Source organism: Nyctibius grandis, chromosome 9 (genome assembly GCF_013368605.1).
Source record: "Nyctibius grandis isolate bNycGra1 chromosome 9, bNycGra1.pri, whole genome shotgun sequence".
In the NCBI taxonomy this organism is placed as follows: domain Eukaryota; kingdom Metazoa; phylum Chordata; class Aves; order Nyctibiiformes; family Nyctibiidae; genus Nyctibius; species Nyctibius grandis.
Genome location: NC_090666.1, coordinates 14,388,092 through 14,405,196, shown reverse-complemented (window position 1 = coordinate 14,405,196; position 17,105 = coordinate 14,388,092). Strand labels below are relative to the sequence as shown.

The window sequence follows — 17,105 nt, the reverse complement described above, 5'->3', positions numbered from 1 at the left end:
AGGCTGTCAAGGTGACAGCTTTAGTGGGTGTGCAAGTTGTCGAATCCCCCAGACAGTGACGGGAGACACTTGAGAAAGCCCTCCGAGGTCTCCTCTTCCCACCACTCCTACATTGCACATAGTCACCACCCTCCATGAGACATTCGGTGAGGTCACCACCATCTCTCTCCCCATTCCCATGCTCCCCACATCCTGTGACTTACAGAGGAGGGAGAAAGGATTTGGCAAGCCTTAGCTGGACACTGGGGCTTGTTCCAAATGCTGAGGTTGCTACTGGGATTGGGTGTTGGTCATGGGGTTGAATGCCTGATTCCCCTTGGAGATTTGCTGAGTGAAGTGACACTTGTGACTCTGTGTCATCTTCCAGCAAAGGCCCCGAGAGGTGTAAAAGCAGCAAAGATGTCACCCATGCGCCACTCCACAGTCAAAAGGATCACACTGTGCCTTCCCCACGCAGCCACAGGTAGTAATCCCAGCTGGATAATGACTTGAAAATTAAACTGAAATCTCCACATTTAACTGTACTGTGATGTCTGTGTGCCTCATCGGGTCCACATCAACATGGTTCCAAGACAAATAAAGAGAAAAGGCTCAAAAGCTGGGCTTCAGGCCAATAAACACCACTGCTTTTGAAATATGTTGCAGATTAAGCCACTTTAGTTGCTTGTAGCTTCCAGACAAACAGGGTGGGATGTTGCAATTATATGACTAACCTCTCTAAAGGTTTTCACCTAAAATTTCAATTTGTGAGAAATACTTAATAGATCTTGAGCTGTTTCATGAAAAATGTTTCAAAACAATAGGCATACCTTGTTGACGAGTCTGACATGACACCATGTAATCTATGGAAAAAACAGCATTCTTCAATAATGATCATTGAAAACCCTTTACTATGAAAACTTTTTAATCAGTCTAAAAAATGTTGTGACAGAACAGAGTTCTGTTGTCACTTGAAAGTTGCTAAATGCAGGAAGAGTTAATTTTACCAAAGAAACCCAAAGCGGTGACTTTCAGAACTCTTGCAAAAGATTTTTCCCCAGGATTTGCATTATAATGAACTCTTTTATCATAACATGCAAAAAAATCCTTTTGAAACAGCACACTGCAAGTCAGTGGCTGTCAGGAATTATAACTGATAACTCACCCCTCTACTACTGGTACCTAACAGGCAAGAAATTGGATATTTAACGTGGTCAGCTAGCATCAATATCCCCACAGTATTTCTTTTGTCAAAATGATCTGATAACAGTGAAGATTCATACTTTAAGCTAAGTTGGGTGCTTCATCTCTCAGCAAATTCAGTGCAGGATGACAGACTCCGCTAGAGAAGGATTTGAAGGACCAAAGCTATGAGCCTTCTCTCTCTGTGGATTCTGTACGGAGCTTAGTTTCACTATAATAGCCATGTATGTTGGAAATTGTCAGAGAGACCTTTTCTCCACCTCAAGAAAAACTGAAATCACAGACATAATTCTGATTGGAAAGACAAACAGATAATCCCAACTAAGGTTAGCATTTCTTCTAAGCACTATTAGATACTCCTACAGTCATTCTGAAGTTTGTGAAATAGGGGAGTATATCAGACTCTTATACATGCATGAACACCTACACACATGTAAAAATACACTTTAAAAAGACTTTCACATGTCAGCATTTCAATAAACAAAGTATTTAGTTTAACATGATGGAATTTACATTATGTTTTCTTTTTTAAGTTTAGTCTCTGTCACACAAATGAAGTTTCAGGCAGCTGCTTTATCTGCCTGATACATTCCCAACCTCCTTTACTATTTCTATTTTCACCGGTTCTAAGATTTCTTTGTTGTTTGTTTTTCTTCTATAATCCAGGACACAGTTAGTTCTCAGCTGATACTGCAACTTTCTGAAGAGAGCAATCCTTCTTCGTAAGTCTGGCTGACACCAAAAATAGCTCTGTCAGCTTCTGACAGGCTGAACTTAGCCAAGTGAAAAGTTTTAACATTTTATCATCTTAATGAACAGGGTTATTTATAATGTGGGCAACTTTACTGTCATTGTATGCAGACTGCTGAATAGATTATGGAATGCATTTGTTTGGGGAATGCTGAATATATTAAGAAATACAATTTTTGACGAAAGGGCAGTTGTCTTAGACACTGTAAACAATTTTAAGATGAAATATTTTTAGTCCAATTGAAATAAAGGAGTGGCTTAATGGTAACATCTATAACTGTGAAAATACCTGAAGAAAGGAACCTCACAATGACAAATAACTAACCTCCAAATCATAGAAATTTGCAATATGCAAAAATTACCATTAAAAACCCCTATAACCAGTTTGAATATTACTATTATTGCAATACTGGAAATAAATATGTAGACTAAGTATCTACAGATACCTTTAGCACTTTATAGTAGAGGGGGAGGGTTAAAAGTACAAAATAAAAAGTCTAACAGAAAAAAAAGTGTGGGTTAACAATTGCTTACCCTCTTTTCTGCTACCTCATCCTCTCCTGTAGACTCTTTGCCATCATGTTCATCTCTCAGAGTTGGCATATGTTTTTTGTGTGCTGGCTCTCTGTTTAAAGTTGTATATCCTATGTGTTCATAAATTGGATTTATTGTCATCTTGGCAATGTATTCAGCTGCCTTCGTTTCAATATAAAGAGTAATCAATCCATCTGTCACCAGGTCATGGATGGACTCAAAACGTTTCTCCCCAACAAAGTGCTTTCCATCGTAGTAGAGTCTGAAGTTTCTGGTTTGACTTCCAAATCTGCCTCAATGAAATGGGAAAGTTTTTTTTTTAAAGAACAGTAAGCAGAATAAAGAAGAGTAAGCAAGCCTTTGCAAACAATAAAAAACACTTTATCACTTAAAGCTGTGACTATGCTCTGTGGCTGATCCATACGAGAATGAAAAACTCAACTAGTACTTAGCACAGATAGGAAGGAGAGATCAACAACAACTACAGATAGATAGCCAAAACAGTGACTGTCCCAGAAGGAGCTGTTTGTTCTCTTATTCTTTCAGTCCCTCCATTAACCCATGGAAAAACTGAAAATTACTTCACACTCTGTATGGCTTTTTTTAGTACTTTACTACTGCATCGCCGCAGTCAATTTGCTTGGCTCTGATATGAAGAGTTCTCATAATAGAGTCCTCTATTACAGCTGATCAATACGGAGATTTGATGCTGTCTCGGACCTCTGCGCCCCGGCTTGCTTGCAGGAAGAGGCCATTCAGGGTTCAGCTGAGCTTCACTGCCAACAACTACACTGAAGCAGAACCGCTGCCAGGACTGGAGCAGCACAGGACAAAATGGCACAAGAGCAAGCATTCTTTATTCCTGGCCAAAGGCCAAGGACTAACTCTTCAAGCTTTGTACAAAAGTGCTTCTGTGTTATGCTTGTTAAGTCCTGAGCTTAAAGCAAATCTTTGTAATATACAGGATATATAACGCGTAAGCTATCTGCAGCTAGCAATTCTGCAGTCAGGGTGGAATAGGATTTCGATACAGCCTCTTAGCAACGATAAGAATGCCAATTTTACCTGAATATGAGCATATTTTCAAAAACTGTCCTTTGAATCTGCAACAATTTTCTGCCTGAAAGCAATCTAAACATGTGAAAACACACCAGTATTTGCACTTGGCAACAACCGATGCATTTCCTGTGGAGAAGATGGAGGCAAGAAGCTGCTTTCACAGCTCACTCCAGTGTTATTCCTTGGTCACACAGCAGCAAGGGTGGCTGCTCAGGGTATTGGGCCCCCTTGTGAGGTCAGATCTGCCGAACAAATATTAAAAACTAAATTTGAAAGGATGGATTGCTTTGATTTTACAATCAAATGCTTCATAGGAGATGTTAAGGAACAAAGTAAACACTGGTGCTTTGCTGAAGTAGCTCCTTTTCAATGGGGCCTTGCCAAATGGGGGAAAGCATAATTTTAAACCTTGCCTCAGGTGAAATATTGCACTCTTCTTGCAAATATGGGCAAAACCACTTGTTCTGTGATGTATATTTTTTTTCTAGTGTTCTGAATCAAAATGACAAACCTCCCCATTGCCCTATCAATAATCTGACAGCAACTCTAACTTCAGGAGCTGCTATTTTTACACAACGCTCAGATGTGAGGGGGCCCTCAGGAATCCACGTCCTGCTCCGTAAGAAAAGAGAACACAACATGTAGAAACTACCTGGGCATTTTACTGGAAATGAATTGGTACTTCTTTGCGCATTTTTATGCCACACAAACTAAAAGTTCACTGAATCAACCTGAAAAGTGAGAAATTACAAAATGACAGAAAGACATACATTTTTACCCAATGCTAATTTCATCACAAGATGCAATTCTGAGCGAATACAAGTCATTCAGAAATTAGAAAGATAATGTCCTAAGTTACATCAGAAGGGGAAGGAACACGTTCAGGCTCATTCTTCAAAGCATCGTTCTACTCAGCGTAGTGTGTGGCAAACAAGCTTTGACCATGAGACATTCTCCTTGCATACCCTCCACTGACAGAGAAGTCAACATGAACCAAGAATGCTCAGCACTTTGCTGTGCCAAAGTGAGTAACCTTCACTGTCTTCTGCTCAAGTCAGTGGGCATAATGCACGTGGAGCACATACAAGCACTATGATGTTAAAATTTGGCAGGAGAACTGAATAAGTTTGAAGGTGAAGAGTAATGGGCCTTAAATGACAATATGCAACAGAGTTTTTTTTATTAAAGAGAGGTAGCAGGTGAACTGCTGCTCTACTCAGTTACACATGCTCTGACACTACTTATAGTAGTTTTAAACAAGCTGAAGGTCATTTATTGCTCTTAGCTTTCTAGAAGAGAAACTATTACACTAATCTTACCAAGAGAAGATAAGGCACAGAAAAGCTTCTTGGGGCCTGTTACTGAGTAGACATGGTGTCTTGATTTTAGTAACATCCTTCAGAGTCTAAAACAAAGTTCTGAAGAAGATGGCCAAATGCAGAGAACAAACAAAAGTTCTTAAAGGATTAATCCTCTTCCCATCAGAGTCAGTGGGTGCATGGCTCTACCCCAGCTATGTTTTACCAAGCAGCCCCTATGCTGTACAACTGCTCAGACTGCTGCACATAAAGCATGTCTTTGAGAGATACTATAAGGAACAGGATTCCCAAAAGTACATAATCTTTATCCCACTGCTCCTGACCCACATTTCAGCACACTAGTTTCTCATAGACACAATGTTCCACAGTTTTAATTCTTTAACAGCATCCCATACCTAAACTCATCTCTCTTGTAAACAGACTGAAACTTCCTCCTGTATGGATCTGGGAAACTGCACATCAATTTCTTTTGGCGTGTGTGGCCTTCTAAAGGTATGTTCAACTTTCTCAGTTTAAAATACATTAGGATAATTTAACAATTACCACATAAAGAAAGGTATTTAGACAAACAAATAACTCTGCATCAGTGTCATAACCACTTGGAAAAGGTGCTTCCATATCAGTTGCAAGAGGCGAACATTGAATGGTTTGCCTTTATCAGATTTCCCATTTGTTCCAAATCAAACTTTTTTCTCTCTATTCATTTCTTATTGGATACCTTGTGGGGAAATGTATTGTTTTTCAAACAGAATCCTATTAGCAACAAGGAGGAAAAAAAAACCCAAATCCCCACAAATCAATGAAACACCAATCTCTTACAAAGACTCTACCATCAATAACGTGTCTCAGAATCCTGTTTTACTTCTTTCAAACTCATTTAAATTTCTTTCTGACCACACAATGATACTGTTTTGATCAAATTACAATAAAAATACAAACATACATGCCCAATTGCAAATGATCAATTAAAATGTAACCTTCAATCCCTTCAGTCTTACTTAATACCATGGTGTAATTTTTTCCATTAGCAAGAATATTTCCTTATGTTTACTTTCTATAACGTTGCTGTAGCCTGGTTAATTATACATCACCGTGGCAACTAAGTAGAGCCAAGATTTGATATTTCAACTTCCTGATGGTTTCTTCCTAAAGGCAAGCACTAGTACCAGCTGGTTTTTGTTTAAGAAATAGAAAGCAGGACACAGATAATGTATGTTCTCTTTTGGTTTAAACAGGGGAACATCAGATGTTTTTCCAAGAAAAAGAAATAGACCTCTGACATGTCAAACAGTCTCATTGTGTCCATTGTGCATTTGTTTGCAAGCAGCAGGACTACGGATAAAAGACACTTTATTCCAAGTTGTCTGAAAAGAAATCACTCTGTCTAGTCCCTTTGGTTGCCAGTGGGGCACAGTGGATAACAACGTGGGAAAACGGATTAAATGGTAGAGCAAATATGGCCAGTAATAAAGGACTGAGAAGTTGAATTAGGTATCAGAGCATGAGAGAGGCAGGCTTCAGACTCAGCCACCTACTCTGTATGCAGCATTCACTGATGAAACAAAAGGAAGCGAAGGGCCCATCCGCACTTTCTTACCATCTACGAAGATGGATTTTTATAGTCCACATACAGAATTGTACAGTAGGTATTCACCTCCTTCACAGGCCATTTTATGATGAGAAGAGTATCTAGACAAAGGCATTATTTAAAACGTGTAGCTGCAACCAGACCACAAAGTTAATGCCCCTCGGGGCTACTCGTGTCCTCATTAGTTTCAAGCAACTTCATACACTGAGATGGGAAATCTTAAGTTCTGTACTTGTGCCTGAAGGTCACTGAGACTTAATCTTCCCTTGGAGAAAGAGTGTCTTAACGTGCTTTGCGGCCAGAAGGCAGAAGTCTCACTTAAAATTAGGTGCCAGAATTTCAGCTCTAACTTCGGAAAACTCTCAACCAACACTTAAGACTAGCGTCTTGATACTCCCTAAAAAGCCAGAGAAATATAAGCAACCTTGCAATCAGGAATGTCTCCTAATCATGCTGTGTTCATGTGAAAGAAAACAAATTATTCCACAGATCCTCTTTTGGCCCATTTTCTTGTCAAAGAAACACAAGACTTGCTTGCAGCCAAAACCTCTTCTACACACTTATCCCTGAAGGTCTTCAACTCCTGAGAGCAGCTCATTTTGTTGTTTTTTTTGTCATCGTTGTTGTTGTTTTTTTTTTTATTTTATTATTTATTGGCAACAACATTTCTGAGGATGGCCAGGGAATTGTGGAACTTGCCATCTTCCCAGAGTACCTGCCTGACAAATAGTATCATCTCCAAAATCTTAGCAGTAGTTTACACGAACACAATACGCATAAATGAAATGAAATGAAATGCATTAGGGATTTAAATTAAAGGTTCATTTTATACAAGTGGAGACAAAAAGTCCTTATTCTCTGATATGGCTGGGAAAGGTGGCAGAGTACAGTCACTACAGATAGTTTTCCTGGGCCATTTGGAGGGGCTGTATTGGCTGTCTGGCTGACTGTTTCTTGATGAACATTAATTAGGCATAAAGCTATCTCTAAAACCTGATCACACTCCCTGCACTGGCTGAATGCTTTATAGTTTAGTTTAGCATGGAAAAAGTGTGGCATCCTTCAGAACAGAAAAAGGATCCCAGAGCTGGAACTGCAACATGTGTACCCCACGCCAATCCAGACACAACCTTCAACTCACTCTGTCTAATCGGGATCAAGTAAAAAAATTCAGAGCTGGTGCTGTATCACTGACAACAGCCTCCCAGAAGTCCCTCTCAGTTGAGACTGAAGACTGTTTACCTGCATCACTGACCAGACTTGCTTGTCCAAGAGGGAAACTATATTGTGCAAATAGCATGCTGCAAACAGCAGGCAGCAAGGACCAGAGCAATGGCACTTTCCTGTGCATCATAAGGACTGTCAGGGACAACACAAGTGAGAAAGAGACAACTGCTCTAGGCATCAGCAGGAGCTAATAGCTGCTGAAAACAATGAAGACTGAAAGTGTTATCAGCCCTCAGTACCTGTAATGGTGTGTTTCACAAATAAATATAACAAAATAATAAGAAAAGTCTTCTTTTGTCTCAATATCTTCTTTTACTTTTAACAGCTGATTTTCACCATCTCAAACTCTAAACAAATGTCAGCTGATCAAGGACCATGTATGCTATTAATGTGCAGCAAGATCACTTAACACTTAAGATCACTCTTAATGTTCTCGATCAGTGATAGATCATTTGAAAAGAATCTGTTCGGTTCTGAAAAGAAGCTCTTGTACAGATGTATTACCTCTTCTTAGTACTGTGCTTGCACGCCGTATTCCATTTAAACTTCATATAAGTCCCTGGAATTGATTTGATGATTGAATCAGAATCAATACCAATGTTTTGGGCAATGTTTTACTGTTTTTTCTACCTGATGAAACTTCCATGCTTCCTGGGAAAAGACTCACTATGATTAGTGATCAAGACACATTTGAAGTCTATATGCACATGGGAAAGTAGTAAAAGCCTGATACTTTCTCTTTAAATGAAAGCAGTATTTGGAAACATGTCAACATGCCTGGAATAAACACCTCCTGTAAATGTTACTAGCAGGAATGTTAGTTACTTTCACAGTTTCATATTAAGCAAATAGTTATGTTTCTTTACCAAAACTTTTGAAGAAATGCACATCCGCCACTGTTGGAGAATATCAGGTGTATGTCTAATAGTCCACTTACATTCACATCCAATTAACATCCAATACCTTCTTTCCTGTTGTTCCCTGAGTAGACTTGTTAATGATTATTCACATTTCTTTCTTTAGTTATCAACTTCTGGTTAATATTTTTTTACCAACTGCTACTGTTGAGAATTTTTTCAAAATACTTAATCTTACCTCAGCTTTGAAAAACATAAAAAGACAGAGTGATGGGGAACAAACCCCTCCGAATATTTTCTCCTGACACTAGTGTTACACCCCAAATTAAGCCTAAGGTATGTTCTTGAGGTTCTTACCTTCACATAAAATAGAAAATGGCGTCAGTCATAGTGTTGCTGATTTTTTTTTTGCCTGGATGGTATGTTCAGGGTTCTTTGCATGCATTGGAAGCATTTGGACAATGCCCTCAGACACATGGTGTGAATTCTGGGGCTGTCCTAGGCTGGGACAGGAGTGGGACTCGATGATCCTTGTGGGTCCCTTCCAATTCAGGACATTCTATGATTCTGTGATTCCAAGAGTTAATTTTACTGCGTGACTTCATGCTACTGAGAGGTTTTGTAGTACTTGAAAGCAGAACTGTGTTTTAATTCTTCTAAGCTAAGCTATGAAACCTCACCGGTGTCTGCTCAACAAACTTCAAAATGTGCATGCAAATTTTACTCTGCCTATACATACCATTTTCATTTTAGGTCATATATGACATTCTTTTTCTGGTAAATTTAGAAGTAGAACAACATTAGATCTGTAACGGAAATTCCACTGCAATCATGCGTACTATGGAGAGAGAACTGCCATAGCATAATGCTCAAACGTGTTCGGTTTTGTTTCACTTAAACCCCTGTAGGAAAAGTTGCTGTAAGTTACTCATGACTGGCACATTTCTTTTTTGCTTCTATAGGTTTTCTCACACTAAAAGCAACTTGCTCTTAATTTATCTTACTAAGATAATATGCATATTTTAATTCAGTATATCAAGGAAACCCGAGCGGAAGACATCAAGCGAAAATCCAAAGAAATGTCCTTATCATAAAATAGGTTTGCAAGTGCAAAAAGGGTTTTTGGAGACTAGAGCGGAGAAATATTGGTTTTGTTGTTGTTCCTGTTTTGGTTTTGTTTTTAAATGTATACTCCAGAGGTTGTTGTTCAAGGTCTCAAAGTTTAGATTAAAAAAAAAAAAAAAAAAAAAAAGAAATATTTTTAAAGTTTCCCTTAGATTACAAATAACAACAGTAAGATTTTTGTTCCAGAGATATTTTGTCAAACCTAATTTGCCTTAAGCCACTGCTAATCCCAACCTCACAATGCAGGTTTACTTTACTTACTTAAAGCTATTATGCAATTTGCTACTTACTTACATTGTCTTCTCAACGTACTCTACCACTGATCTTCTAGTAATGACTCACCACTTTTTTATGAACAGTGAGATTCACCAATATACTCATCCTGCTCTCTAAAATGGCTGCGTTTCTCAACAATAAACAAGCATAATAATGCAAAATGAAATGGTTCCTGCATATGCAATTAGAATTTTTGGGGCTACTAACAGCTCATCAATAAAGATCGACAGCTTTTCTATTATTATATTCTGTTTTTCTAGAATATTATTTATTCCTTGGTGCAAGTGCAGCAGTAAGTGGGGCAGATCTCAATTTATTACTGAAACTGTTAGAGTTCATTTACTCAAGTTATAAAAGAAAAAAAAATAGCTTGATTCTCTTCATAGCACCTATCAAATCAGGAGGAACTATACTTAACTCAGATAAGCAACATCAAATATAAAAGAGGGAGAAGGAACAGGAAAACTGGGCCAGATAATGTTTATTGCTGTCAGTTGTTTTAGTGTTTGAATAGTTCATAAATGTTTTGATGAAAACAAATATGAGATTAAACAACAATATGAGGCTATTGTGTGTTATTTTGAAAACATATTTATAAAGCATCCATAGCATCTACAGCTAAAGGACTTCTTTGCTTACTGATGAAGCACAGGAAAAGAGTTGTTTCTCCAAACACAAAAATTCACAAATACATATTTCAAAAGCATATAAAAGAAGAGGCCAACCAAAAGGACTAACTTGAAGATATATTTCTAAATAGCATTTTCTGAAAGCAATAGAGCAAAAAGGCACTCCAGGAGAACCTGTAGAAGTCAGAAAAGGTATGTATCATTTCGACAGGGGAGGGAACAGGGGAGAAGAGGAGAGCACAATGTATGTACACGTATACACAATTTAATTATCAACTGATTGCATTATAATTTGACTTTTTACTACGTCAATTCCAACAGCGCCTAGAAGCTTCAAACCAGCCAGACATTATACACCATAAAAACAGCACAGAACAACACATATTCCTGCTCAGGAGCTGTGATGGGGGTAGTCAGAGATGGGGTACACCTTTCAGTTTGTCTAGGCCATTTTTAAGAGATCCTGGACTTTTGTACTGAACAGGCATGTGAGACAATATGGGAAAGAAAATACCCTCGCTAATGGAGAAATGAGGCATGGAAAACTTAGAAGCCTCAAGGCAAGTCATATGTGAAGCAAAGAAGTGAGACCAGATCTCCTGAGCTCCACCACAGTCCATCACCACAAGCCCAATGCCTCACCACATCCCAGTGCCTCTACTGTGCACCAGGTTACAGTAGATCTTTGTGGCGCAGCAGGAGCTATAGTCAGAAGTGAAGGACACGGCATAAAATGAACACGAGCTACATGCACTGAGCACAGACAGGTCTTGGACATGTTACCAAAAAGCTCACACCACCACCAAAGTAGAGAGTATTCCTCTGAGAAGGGCTGAACTTACACAAGCAGGAGAAAGACTGCGGCAAACTGAATTGCCAAAGATAAATTAGACACTCTAGCCAAAAGAAAACAGAGCTGACAACAACAACAGATGGGAAGAGGAGGGAAGGAGAACAGGAACACAGCAAGGAGACATGAACCATAAGGAAAAAAGCATTCTAGTCTGTGGGAGGGCCTAGGTAGCCAGTTAATTACGCATTAAGGTTAGTAGCTATTTATTATTATTCTAAATGCTTAAGTGAAGCCATTTCAGTAGTGCCCAGGTGCACTTACATAAGGCAGATGACATGCAGGACATAAATGCTGTTTACTGGTAGCTGAACCTTCCACGTTATTGACAAAGTAACAGAGTATATTATTTAGTATGAAATTTTATATAGGAAAAGAAACTTCTTTTACATGGAAGACCATTTAAACAGAGGTCCAATTGTTTTACTTTAGAGCAGAAAAGCAAACTCCAAAATTTATCAGCACACTCTCCCCTGGGGCTAGCACTAACTCGCGTGATGTACCCAGCCAAGAGAATGACAGCTTTAGTTTCAGCAGAATTTAAGCCTTCATAAAAGAAATATTTGGCTCTTCACAAGAAAAAAAAAAAAATCCCAGCATATTAGCTGGCATACCTGTCGTGTTAGCCTATTAAAATAGCTTTAAGCGTGAACTGTTTCTTTCATCTAAAAGAAGCCGCAGATACCTGAGTGGCCAATTTTTGAAACTCGCCTGAATTCCGTGCCTATGGAAGTGTTACGGGCTAAGCCTGGGGGAGAAGGAAGAGTCCTTCCCTGACAGCTTCGGCCGGCCGCAGAGGAAGGAGCACTCTTTAGCCATCTCATGCAGAATAAAGAAAACTGACTAAAATGGGTCAGGCTGAAACATATTTATCCCACAGGTATGTTTGATCACATTTTGGAGCAATTCTGTTTAAGCCAGCTAAGCTTTAAAGGTGGTGTGTGCACATGTGTCTGTATACACGTATGTATATATAGTTTCCCGGGTTTCTCAGCTAGTGACCACGGAATATTGTGTAAATATTTTAGAAAGTTTTCTAGGAACTGAACTCAGCCCTTGCTACTGCCGATCAGTGCCTAGCATAGAGTTGCAAATCAGGTAAAAACCACACAGATAGAAAGATATGCAAAGTTTAGTCTTTAAAATGGTCTTCATAATTTTTTCCTACCAACTAGCATGATGTCAGAATACCACTACCACAGTGAAGTGAAGGGATGCAGTCAGCTGCTGTGCTGCTGGGCTCCTTCTGACTACTTATAGATGACTGTGGATTCAGGATAAACTGTCACCAAATTTTGTTACGTTCATAATTAAAAAAAACGTAATTCAGCTATTACCACATAGAAAGTTGTTTCAAACAACTCTTCTTTCCCCAATTCATCTCCCATGTGCCAGCCTGTACAATGAGGCTTTCCAGCAGGATACAGATGCACAGTTTTAACCTCTGAATTCAAGAAGCCTTTTGCAGATGTTGAATTTTACATGTGTGAGTAATCCCACGGCAATCAACGCGTGTTCTGGAAGAGCACTGCACGTGTGTCCCAAAAGAGCCCACTGAAAATGAACAACATTCGGCTACCAAAGCAATTGTCCTCAAAAGGTTCACTTGCAGCGTTATGCTCTAATAGCCTACCAATTATGTCTCCTTTTAAAATATCAGTGGCTAGTTTCATAACGCAATTTCATAATTTATGTGTAACAATTGCTTGCACAATACATGTAGTTGGTCGACTAAACTAAGGATTACTAATTTTTGACATTTATTTCACCTCAAGAATTCTCTCCTGATGTCACATAATCTTGAATGTGCCCTAACCCCCAAACATAAAGAAAACATGACTCATAATCACAGCTAACATTATTACCTTGTTTTTTTCAATCATGCTGCAGAACCTTATTTCGATTCATTCTCAGTATCACAACAATAGAATTTGCAGGAAGGGAAACCATGGTAACCAACTAAACGTGCTACAGCAGATATCTGCTCAAAAGAACATGCAGTACCATCACACTTCAACGCCTACCCCCAGCACAATCTCTACCCACTTCCTCTTTATCCTCAATCCTAATTATTAAACAAGCTCTCAACCACAAAAGGCTACATCGCAAACCATGTCTTACTGTTACTGTCATTTGCTACAGGTCCTAGCATTAAGCACTGTACTACTCTTTTGTCAAATTTAAAAGCAGATCTAATACCTCCAGGAGTTAATTAGGAATTTTCAGTTCTTTTCATCTGTTTGGAACATCTAATTAACATTACAATGTATTGTATATATTTTTATTGTCACAGAGACTTGCTATATGTATGGACAACACATATAAACCTACAATAATTTTCTCTTGTTAGTAATTTTTTTTAAACCTCAGGGTTGCAAAAAATTTTCAGTGGCATTCTCTGATTAATTAATTAGCAAACATTGGTGAGTTCTGCTGCACTTGCTTATTTTTTTTTTTTTTTTAAATAAGCTATGAGAAACCACATCCATGATTAAGTATGGGCATTAAATATAGTAGGGTGCTGATCTGCTGCTCTCATTTGTGTTTATGCTTCATTCTCTTTTATCCGGTGTTTGAACTGATACAATTTCACAGGCCTTCTTAGGCTCTGAACATCAATTTTATTTGAAGGACAGCTCTGAATATTTAGCCGAACTCATACACTTAAAACAACATTTAAATTATCATTTTCTTTTTCCCTAAGAACATACTTCCACCTCTGTTACAAACTCTGAGAAATTTGTTTTCTGAAAACAAAACCTCTCTTGTTTCAAATTCAGATTTAAAAGGTAGTCTATCTTAAAAAAAAGTCATGATGCAAATTAATTGCACAATAATGGACAAAAGTAGACAAACAGCTCATCAGAAGCTCATAAAAATGCAGCTTCTCATATAAGTGGAAAGCAGATTTTACAGTAACTCACCAGCAACCTTAATAACTGAAAAGTTTCTTTGGGTGAGAATCACTTTTCCTACCTTTTTAAAGAAGAAATATTAAAAATCTTCACTTTGAACTCAGTTAACTATTCTATAGCATTGCACTAAGAATATTTTACTGTCTCAGTTAAGCCTGCAAAAGCTGTTATTTGTCCTGTCCTATATTTGGTCATTTAATCAGTGCTAGGCTACGTCTGTAGCTACTGCAGCTCAGGTACAAGATCTTTCAATTTACCAAAGCTAGCGCTATAAAAGCATCAGAGCCCAATGCTCCACAGTGGTCAAAAATTCATTTAGAAAGGTTTAGAGAACAAAGAAAGAAAACTCCATGGCCCACTTCATCCTGACCAGATGTGCAGTCCTGGTCCCCTCATCTCCAAAAAATCATCACAGAGTAAGAGAAAGGTGCAGACAAAGATGACAGAGATGATGAGGGATATGGCACAGCTTCACTACAAAACCTGAATGTATAGCCTAGGACTCATCAACCTGTACAGAGAACAATAAGGGGGACCTGAGTGGCATGGAAAAGGTAAACGGAGATCAATTGTTCGCTCTTTCTCATAATACAAAAACTAGGGAGCAACCAATAAAATTGCGAGATGGAATCTTCAAAAGCGGGATGCTGCTTCCCATAAAACCTAGTTAAGGCATGGAGCTCATGCTACGGTTGCAGACAGTAAAGTCTACGAGGGTTCAAAAATGTGCTCAGAAAGCCACTAGACAAATCAAAAATCTCTCCATCAAAAGCCTGAAAAAATAGCAAAGATAACAACTCTGCTCAGAAGTCCCTGAACAGCAAATTTTCAGAGGCTGGGAGAGCACGTTAGAGAACTACTTGTTCTTACTTTGCTTTCAATGTCTGCTATTAATAGCTGCCAAAGAGTAGATAGTGGACTGGACTACAAACTGGTCCTTTGATCTGACCCAGTGTGTTCGTTTTCAGAGAACTCACTAATACAGTAACAGAGGTGTATAACCAGGGGAAAACTCTTTGCAATCACCCAGATCTCTCCCCAGATTGCCCATTTTATGAAGACTTAAGGCATCCTTTAGAGTAACTTAAAAAGAAGTGAGATGCAGAAGAGCCATGTTAGGAGTAGAATGGTCCATAAAAGAACCTTCATGCACCAACTGCATTTGCATTCTGTGCATTTTGGCTGTAGCTGAAGGCTGTAGCTTCATGTGATTGTCCAATCTGTTTCAGATTTCACAAAAACATGTTTTTATAACTGTGAATTCTGTCTGCCTACAAAGGAGTTATGACTTGTCGTGTTAACAGTTTATTCATTATCTTCTAGAAAGACTAAGTTGTTTAACAAGTAGAAATCTTCAGTGCAGAGCAAAGACAATCTGAGCATCTCTGGAAAATGCCCACTGTAAGTACAGTCTAGAAGGGAATGAGCAATGAGGATAGAGACAGAGAAAGAGAGAATGTGGTTGGTTTTCCCCTATAACACAGCTCTCTGTGAGGTGATCTTTAGTAATTCCAGGAGATGACAAAAACTCACTTTACAAAGTTGAGCTAGGGTTCAATTAATCTCTATCAGATTTGCAGCACAGAGGATGATGTATTCAAAAATACAATGTTTGGGCAGTCATAATAAGGATTCCGAGTTCTACCTTTATCTCTCACCTAGCTTGCTTTGTAGCCAATGGGGTTTTTTTAGCGCTTTTTCTAACTTCCAATTTAACTATGTTAGAAACTTTACCAACACAGCAGATACTGATGTTGAAGTTGATTAAATAAACTGTAATATAAAATAAATAAATCAAAGAAACACGAGGATATCTTCCCTTCTGAATTCCGAGGACGCAGAGCCTTCACATAATTTAGTAACACCAAACCAAAATATTAGACAAAACAGAACTACAATTGGAACTAATTTCAAAATACCTTCACCAATGTCTGGTATGAACATACCATCGAGATTTTAGACATCAGCTACAATAGCTGGTGGAATCAAATATAGCATTCAAATTGTTGCATTATGATTTAAGGAGTTGGCTGGTTTGGGTCATCATAGAATGATACAACGGTTTGGGTTGGAAGGGACCTTAAAGATCATCTAGTTCCAACCCCCCTGCCACAGGCAGGGACACCTTCCACTAGACCAGGTTGCTCAAAGCCCCATCCACCCTGGCCTCAAATGCTGCCAGGAAGGGGGCATCCACAGCTTCTCTGGGCAACCTGTCCCAGTGTCTCACCACCCTCACAGTAAAGAATGTCTTCTAATATCTAATCTAAATCTACCCTCTTTCAGTTTAAAACCATTACCCCTCGTCCTATCACTACAGGCCCTTGTAAAAAGTCCCTCTCCAGCTTTCCTGCAGGCCCCTTCAGGTACCGGAAGGCTGCTGTAAGGTCTCCCTGGAGCCTTCTCTTCCACAGCCTGAACAGCCCCTACTCTCTCAGCCTGTCTTCATAGGAGAGGTGCTCCAGCCCTCTGATCATCTTCGTGGCCCCCCTCTGGACTTGTTCCAACAGCTCCATGTCTTTCTTATGCTGGGGGCCCCAGAGCTGGACGCAGCACTGCAGGTAGGGTCTCACGAGAGGGGAGTAGAGGGGCAGAATCACCCTCCTTGACCTGCTGGTCCACGCTTCTTTTGATGCAGCCCAGGATACGGTTTGCCTTCTGGGCTGCAAGTGCACATGTCCTGTCCTCAGGACAAAGCACAAAAAGCTTGTTTTTTCCACTGCGGAAATGAAGACTGGAAATATTTCATTACAGAGACATCATACCTTGCCACAGAAAGGGTTATGATCCTGTT

At 39.1% G+C, this 17,105-nt stretch overlaps 1 protein-coding gene across 1 annotated transcript in view; it reads right to left on the bottom strand.

The window, feature by feature from the left end:
- The window catches only part of CHN1 (chimerin 1), a 103,015-nt gene that overhangs the window by 47,900 nt on the left and 38,010 nt on the right, over positions 1–17,105 (bottom strand). The window contains exon 6 of the mRNA XM_068407484.1: positions 2,467–2,755. Coding sequence (XP_068263585.1) covers positions 2,467–2,755 — 289 coding nt within the window. The remainder of the gene's footprint in view (positions 1–2,466; positions 2,756–17,105) is intronic.